Source organism: Nerophis ophidion, linkage group LG13 (assembly GCF_033978795.1).
Source record: "Nerophis ophidion isolate RoL-2023_Sa linkage group LG13, RoL_Noph_v1.0, whole genome shotgun sequence".
NCBI classification, from domain to species: Eukaryota; Metazoa; Chordata; class Actinopteri; order Syngnathiformes; family Syngnathidae; genus Nerophis; species Nerophis ophidion.
This window is the reverse complement of record NC_084623.1, coordinates 8,791,581-8,798,724: the sequence shown is the minus strand read 5'-3', so window position 1 is coordinate 8,798,724 and position 7,144 is coordinate 8,791,581. Positions and strand designations below refer to the sequence as shown.

General features: G+C 41.4%; 1 protein-coding gene and 1 long non-coding RNA gene across 2 annotated transcripts in view; one reads left to right on the top strand and one right to left on the bottom strand.

Annotated features, from left to right (window-relative positions):
• LOC133564197 (uncharacterized) overlaps positions 1–7,144 on the top strand; it is a 285,115-nt gene that overhangs the window by 34,073 nt on the left and 243,898 nt on the right. The gene's annotated exons all lie outside the window — the stretch shown is intronic.
• Positions 1–7,144, bottom strand: part of ptpn4a (protein tyrosine phosphatase non-receptor type 4a) — a 179,720-nt gene that overhangs the window by 7,255 nt on the left and 165,321 nt on the right. The window contains exons 23-24 of the mRNA XM_061918340.1: positions 5,870–6,016; positions 2,660–2,788 (exon numbers count right to left, since the gene is read on the bottom strand). Of these exons, the coding sequence (XP_061774324.1) occupies positions 2,660–2,788; positions 5,870–6,016 (276 nt within the window). The remainder of the gene's footprint in view (positions 1–2,659; positions 2,789–5,869; positions 6,017–7,144) is intronic.

Below are 7,144 nucleotides of genomic sequence, written 5' to 3'. Positions count from 1 at the left end.
AGTTATTGATGCTTTTGATCAGAAGGAGCTGCGCATGGACTTCATTTATAAGTAAAGGTAAGACCAAAATAAAGTTTTTTTTATTAAAGGGGAATATTATCACAATTTCAAAAGGGTTAAAAACAATAAAAATCAGTTCCCAGTGGCTTGTTGTATTTTTTGAAATTTTTTTCAAAATTTTACCGGTCCCGGAACATCCCTGAATAAAGCTGTAAAGTGCCTTATTTTCGCTATCTTCGAAACCACTATCCATTTCCCTGTGACGTCAGACAGTGCTGCCAATACAAACAACATGGCGGTTACCACAGCAAGATATAGCGACATTAGCTCGGATTCAGACTCGGATTTCAGCGGCTTAAGCGATTCAACAGATTACGCATGTATTGAAACAGATGGTCCAAGTATGGAGGCAGATAGCGAAAACGAAACTGAAGAAGAAATTGAAGCTATTGAGCGAATAGCTATTGATGCTATTCGGCCATAGCATGGGTGTACCTAATGAAGTGGCTCATAGCATGGCTGCCTTATTAGCATCGCCGGTAAAATGTGCGGACTAAACGATCAGGATTTTCGCATCTTGTGACACTGGAGCAACTTAAATCCGTCGATTGGTAAGTGTTTGTTTCACATTAAATGTTGGTATCTAGTTTCAAATGTACATACAGCTAGCGTAAATAGCATGTTAGCATCGATTAGCATAGCATGTTAGCATCGATTAGCTGGCAGTCATACCGTGACCAAATATGTCTGATTAGCACATAAGTCAACAACATCAACAAAACTCACCTTTGTGATTTCGTTGACTTAATCGTTGCAAATGCATCTGCAGGTTATCCATACATCTCTGTGCCATGTCTGTCTTAGCATCGCCGGTCAAATGTGAAGACACTCTGGCACATTCAATGGGGGTCTGGCGGAAAATTTCTTGCCTGTGGTGCAACTTGAATCCCTCCCTGTTAGTGTTGTTACACCCTCCGACAACACACCGACGAGGCATGATGTCTCCAAGGTTCCAAAAAATAGTCGAAAAAACGGAAAATAACAGAGCTGAGACCCGGTGTTTGTAATGTGAAAATTAATATGGCGGGTGTGTTACCTCGGCGACGTCACGTTCTGACGTCATCGCTAAAAGAGCGATAAAAAGAAAGGCGTTTAATTTGCCAAAATTCACCCATTTAGAGTTCAGAAATCGGTTAAAAAATACATGGTCTTTATTTCTGCAACATCAAGGTATATATTGACGCTTACATAGGTTTGGTGATAATGTTCTACCTCAGTAGAAGCATTTAAGTCTCACCTTAAAACACATCTGTATACTCTAGCCTTTAAATAGACCTTTTTAGACCAGTTGATCTGCCGCTTCTTTTCTTTTTTCTCCTATGTCCCCCCCCTCCCTTGTGGAGGGGGTCCGGTCCGATGACCATGGATGAATACTGGCTGTCCAGAGTCGAGACCCAGGATGGACCGCTCGCCTGTGTCTCATCGGTTGGGGACATCTCTACGCTGCTGATCCGCCTCCGCTTGGGATGGTTTCCTGTGGACGGGACTCTCACTGCTGTCTTGGATCCGCTTTGAACTGAACTCTCGCGGCTGTGTTGGAGCCACTATGGATTGAACTTTCACAGTATCATGTTAGACCCGCTCGACATCCATTGCTTTCGGTCCCCTAGAGGGGGGGGGGGTTGCCCACATCTGAGGTCCTCTCCAAGGCGTCACTGGCGTCCCACTGGATGTGAACTCTCCCTGCCCACTGGGTGTGAGTTTTCCTTGCCCTTTTGTGGGTTCTTCCGAGGATGTCGTAGTCGTAATGGTTTGTGCAGTCCTTTGAGACATTTGTGATTTAGGGCTATATAAATAAACATTGATTGATTGATTGATAAATGTGCTTTTTATGATGGTATCCTTACATCACACTCAAATGTATAAGTGCAGGTCTAAATTTACCGCATGCCTTTGGTAAGCGCTGGAGTGAGAAGAGGTTTTAAAATAATTAGCGCATGCTTGCCTTTACCGCATGCCTTTGGTAAACGCCGGAGTGAGAAGAGGTTTTAAATTAATTGGCGCCCCGGCGGCAATTCAAGGAAATACGGTAGAAAGAGAAAGGAACAAAACCAGATGGTTTAGAAGCCTCAAGTGATAGTTTGGCGTACAGCAGTTTGAAAAGAACACTTTGGAGTGGCAACATGGTTACTATAGAAACCATCCTTGCAGTAAAGCAACACAATGAGGGGGCCATTGGAAGCACTCAACAAAAAAAAACAAAAAAAAGACTGCCGTTATTGTTTAGTCTATTCCGATTATACTCTTTAACGTAGAAACGTTTACATCACAGATATTTTTTCTCCATCTTCTCACTGTTACCTTGGCTTCGGGTTTTCTCTCACCGTGTTCCCTTTTATAGGAATATGATTGACTAAGGTGGTTGGGTTGCCATGGTAACCCGGTTCCAATAGGTGGTCCACATGCGAGCCCAGCGGGAGCCAGAAAAAAAAAACAGCCCACACTGGTCACCATGACAACACACCTCCTCTGGATGCTCAGCTGCTCATTCTTCATGAGACGCTCGCCTCACAACGCGGGTCCTTGCTGATCTCCTCCAACGGCTCGCGGCCCCGGATCGCGTCTGAAAACGGGCGCTGGCGCGAAACCCCCTGCTCACCTGTAGGTGCACCAGGCTCATTTCCCGGACCAGGAAGGCGGAGTTGCCCTCCTCGTTGTGGCAGGTGACGGTGAAGTCTCCGTAGGAGGCGCAGCTGTCTGGGTTGGGCCAGTACTGGTGGCACTTGACCTGCAACACAACATTTTAGCACGCCGTTAAAGCTCAGCAACAGAAAAAAAGACGACAGGTTTCAATTCCCTGAGAAGTGCATGAAGACCTTCAAAAATTATTGTTATGCAATCGTTAAAATTGCTTGGGATAGTTACCGTAAATTCTGGACTTCAAGCCACTGCTTTTTTCCCTACACTTTGAACCCTGTGGCTAATTAATGGTTTTTTTTTACACTGACGGCCAAAATACAAAGTTTTTAACAAAAACAAGCAACTACACAGAGAATTTGTTTTGTTTGTGCTACGGTGCCATCTTTGGGACGAGTTCGCCTTCATTTTGTCAGTAGTGCTTTCAAGAAGAAATAAAGCCATCCATAGCGTATCTACTCATATGGGTGCTTCACTCTGAACTATTTGTAAGTTTTACAATATAACTACAACAATTCATAAGTACTAAACCCTCTCATGTGTGATGTCTGTAAGAGTAAGGGTGTAACGGTACGTGTATTTGTATTGAAACGTTTTGGTACGGGGGGTTCAGTTCGGAACGGAGGTGCACCGAACGAGTTTCCGGACGGACGGACATAAGTAGCGGACCGCACGTTGTGTTAACAATGCACACCGAGGCACAACACAGGACGTGGGGCGGCATAGCTCGGTTGGTAGAGTGGCTGTGCCAGCAACTTGAGGGTTGCAGGTTCGATTCCCGCTTCCGCCATCCTAATCACTGCCGTTGTGCCCTTGGGCAAGACACTTTAACCACGTGCTCCCAGTGCCACCCACACTGGTTTAAATGTAACTTAAATATTGGGTTTCACAATGTAAAGCGCTTTGAGTCACTAGAGAAAAGCGCTATATAAATATAATTCACTTCACTTCACAGGACATTCTAGCAACGACCGGGCTAGGACAACATACAAAAGCCAGAGCTGGAAGACCCTCCTGCCTCGTTAAAATCTCCCGTTTGGGAACACTTCGGCTTCGCGGTGCGATACAACAATGGAGGACGGAGGTTTGCCAACATTGTTCAGCAGCTTCTGGCAACACTTTAAACATGCTGACCCATTTGAAGCGGCGCCCAAGTGAACATCGCTTCAACGAAGAGAAAGACGAGCGTGGTGCAAACACAGCTCCCCACCAAATTCAAGCAGCCTCTCCTTGGCGAGTCAGACAGGGCTAAGGTAATAACAAATGCCGTTGGTGTTTTTATAGCAGCAGATTGAAGACCATTTTGCATTAAAAACTAGATTTTGACCCACTTCTATGGTGGAAGAACAATAATATCTGTGTTTGTATTAACTTACAATTGGCATTCTTTTTGTATTGTTTCAGTTTCACAAATTCTTCAGTGAATTCACCAAACGTCACTGTGGAGATATTGAGTCTGTTTAGCTGAAATGGAGAGCTAGCTTCCGCAGCTAGTGGGTCCATGATGATGACTTCTGTTTTGTTTGATCAGCCATTTTACTGCCGTTTTACGGACACCATTTGGAAACAATTAAGGTATGTAGATAATCATTTACAAAATGTTTCAGTTTAAGTCATTCATTTTACATCTGCGGCTTATAGTCCGATGTGGCTAATGTATGGAAAGATTACTTTTTTATAACCGCACTGTACAGAATAAAAATGTATTGTTGTGGCCTAAAATGCCTTAATTTACAGCAGCTTTTTCAGAAAGTTGTGGCAAAATGTGGGACGTTATTCAAAAACATTGAATACACTTGAGATTTTAAGAATTTTCTATCAATGTTTCAAGTCAGGGGTGTCCAAACTTTTTCTACTGAGGGCCACACACTGAGCAATCTCAGCATGCGGGGGACATTTTTATATTTTTCATTTTCAAAACCCAAGATCAAATATTGATTTTTTGTTTTTACCTTTAGGCTCCCCTCATGTTTGGTATAGGGCACCCGATTGAGCCTCAGTCATAAAAATGCTGAAAAAAAAGGCTTATATATATATGAAAAAAAAAATGTATTCAATGCATAAATATCTAGATCAACTTCAGGTCTATTTGTCGCAAATTTTTCTTTCTTTATATATATTTTATGCCCTTGTTTTAATGACAAAAACACAAACTATGCAATATTTTCCACAAAAAAACAATTTAAATTTAAATATTTGATGTGAAGTAATTGGACCCTTAGATTGGTCCATATTTCATACCATGGATTTTAATTCGGTATTTTTTTTTAGCAATGACAAAAAATTATCGCACTAAATTTCTTAGGGATCCAAAATGCCCACTCTCAAAAAAGTGTCAAACATTTTTTTTTTTTTTACTTTCAACACCTGAGTCTCTAAATTAATTTTAGACCTGTTGCTTATACTTTTAAAATATATTTTTTTATGTTTTTGTTTGTGTCATGCACTTTCTGTCAAAGAAAACTTTTTTTGGGGCAATGTTTTCAACAAAAAGTACTTCAAAGTAAAATGTTTGGTGAAGTGAAGTGAATTATATTTATATAGCGCGTTTCTCTAGTGACTCAAAGCGCTTACCATAGTGAAACCCAATATCTTACATTTAAACCAGCGTGGGTGGCACTGGGAGCAGGCGGGTAAAGTGTCTTGCCCAAGGACACACCGGCAGTGACTAGGATGGCGGAATCGAACCTGCAACCCTCAAGTTGCTGGCACGGCCGCTCTACCAACCGAGCTATGCCGCCCCGATATGAAGTAATTGGAGCCTTGAATAGGTCAACCATTCCAATATTGATTTTGAATCATTATTTTTAAGCAATGCAGCTTAAAAGGGGGAAAAAAACCCGCCTGAACACAGCTTTGTGTTTAATATTAGAGTCAACATTGCAACTTTTTCTCGTTACATTTCACTAGTTTGTTCTTTTTTTTCCCCACTTTTTAATTTTTTTTGGATTGTATTTTTTTAATGTGCCCTGGGCCATTAAGAAATTACCCACAGGCCACAAATGGGTAACACTCTCATGACCCAAATAATACATTGTGAGAATGGATTCTGAATGGAATCGTGTGGTAACGTTCTTAGCTGTCCTAAGAGATTAGTTGAATAATCCTAGGCAGGGAGGAACTAAAAAAAAATAAAAAATTGGTTAGTTTTAATGGAATATCCTTGACTTACCCGTCCTCTCTCGACTTGCGTTGTCAGCATGACCACCATAGATGATCCCTGCTCCCAGGTCATTTGCCAGAAGTCCGGACAGGTGTTGGGTAAGGGACCTTGGCAGGCGATGTAGCGGTTTATGAGACTGGAGGCAGGAATCTCCATCTGCAGGAACAGGGGTTGAATAACTGAAGTATGTTTCATTTGGGTGTGAGACTTGCATGTAGTGATGGGTCAAGCGATATCGAAGCATCGGTTTCTTACGGAACACAAGTAGGCATTGGTTCCGTAATGGCACCGGTGCTAATTTACCCGGTAGTAACTGGACCAAAAAAAAGAAGATACTGGTGCCTAATTTGGGTGCTAAATGATTGCAGACTCAGCAACCTGCTCCATATTTACAAGTAACATCCTGTAAGTAAGAATCTGACGCTCTTTTTATTCTTATTGCTGACATTAACACGGCAACAGCAGCCCTCATAAACAATGTTTGGAAAAAAATACTTAAAAAAATAATAATATTAATTATAATCACTTCTTACTTTGCCAAAAAAGCAATTGAATTAGTAATGGAATTACTCTTTAATAAATGTAATTAATTTCATGCAATTCATTTTGTAATTCCAATATTAAAAGTAAATATTGCGTTACTAAAAAAAGAAGAAAAAAATAAAAATAAAAAATAAAAATTGAGGGACGTTTCATGAAAGCAGAGTGTGTGTGCCTTTAAAAGGTGGTGCCAGCTCTTGCAGGACAGCTCCGTTGAATCAAATATCGTACTGGTATCATCCTTACACGTACGGTGTTGCTCCTTGCGCGTGTCACGAGAAGAAAGAAACACGTGATCGATACAGCCGCGGTGTCATTTAACTGTGATGCACCAAACTGTGTTTATTAAAAGCTTCTTGTGGCTCACAAGTGACACTGAAAGACGTCGGAAAAGTGGCGTGACCAGTTTGACATCGCTTTTCATCGCCATCATGGACCTCAATGAAACTCAGAAAAAGGTCTAATTCCAGACTGTGAAATTATTTGGTCAAATAAGGTTATTTTTCGGTTTACTACTGTACTGTATTTTCCAGACGATAAGCCGCTACTTTTTTTTTCTCAAGTTTTGAACCCTGCGGCTTATAAACGGTGCAGCTGATTTATGGATTTTTTTTCTACGCTAACGACCATAATGTTTTGTGTACAACAAATAGTTTTCATGTAATGCCGAAAGACACAAGGAAAAGGTGTGCTATTGTTTGTGCTGTAATAGCGCCATCTTTTGGACGAGTTTGCACATTGCAG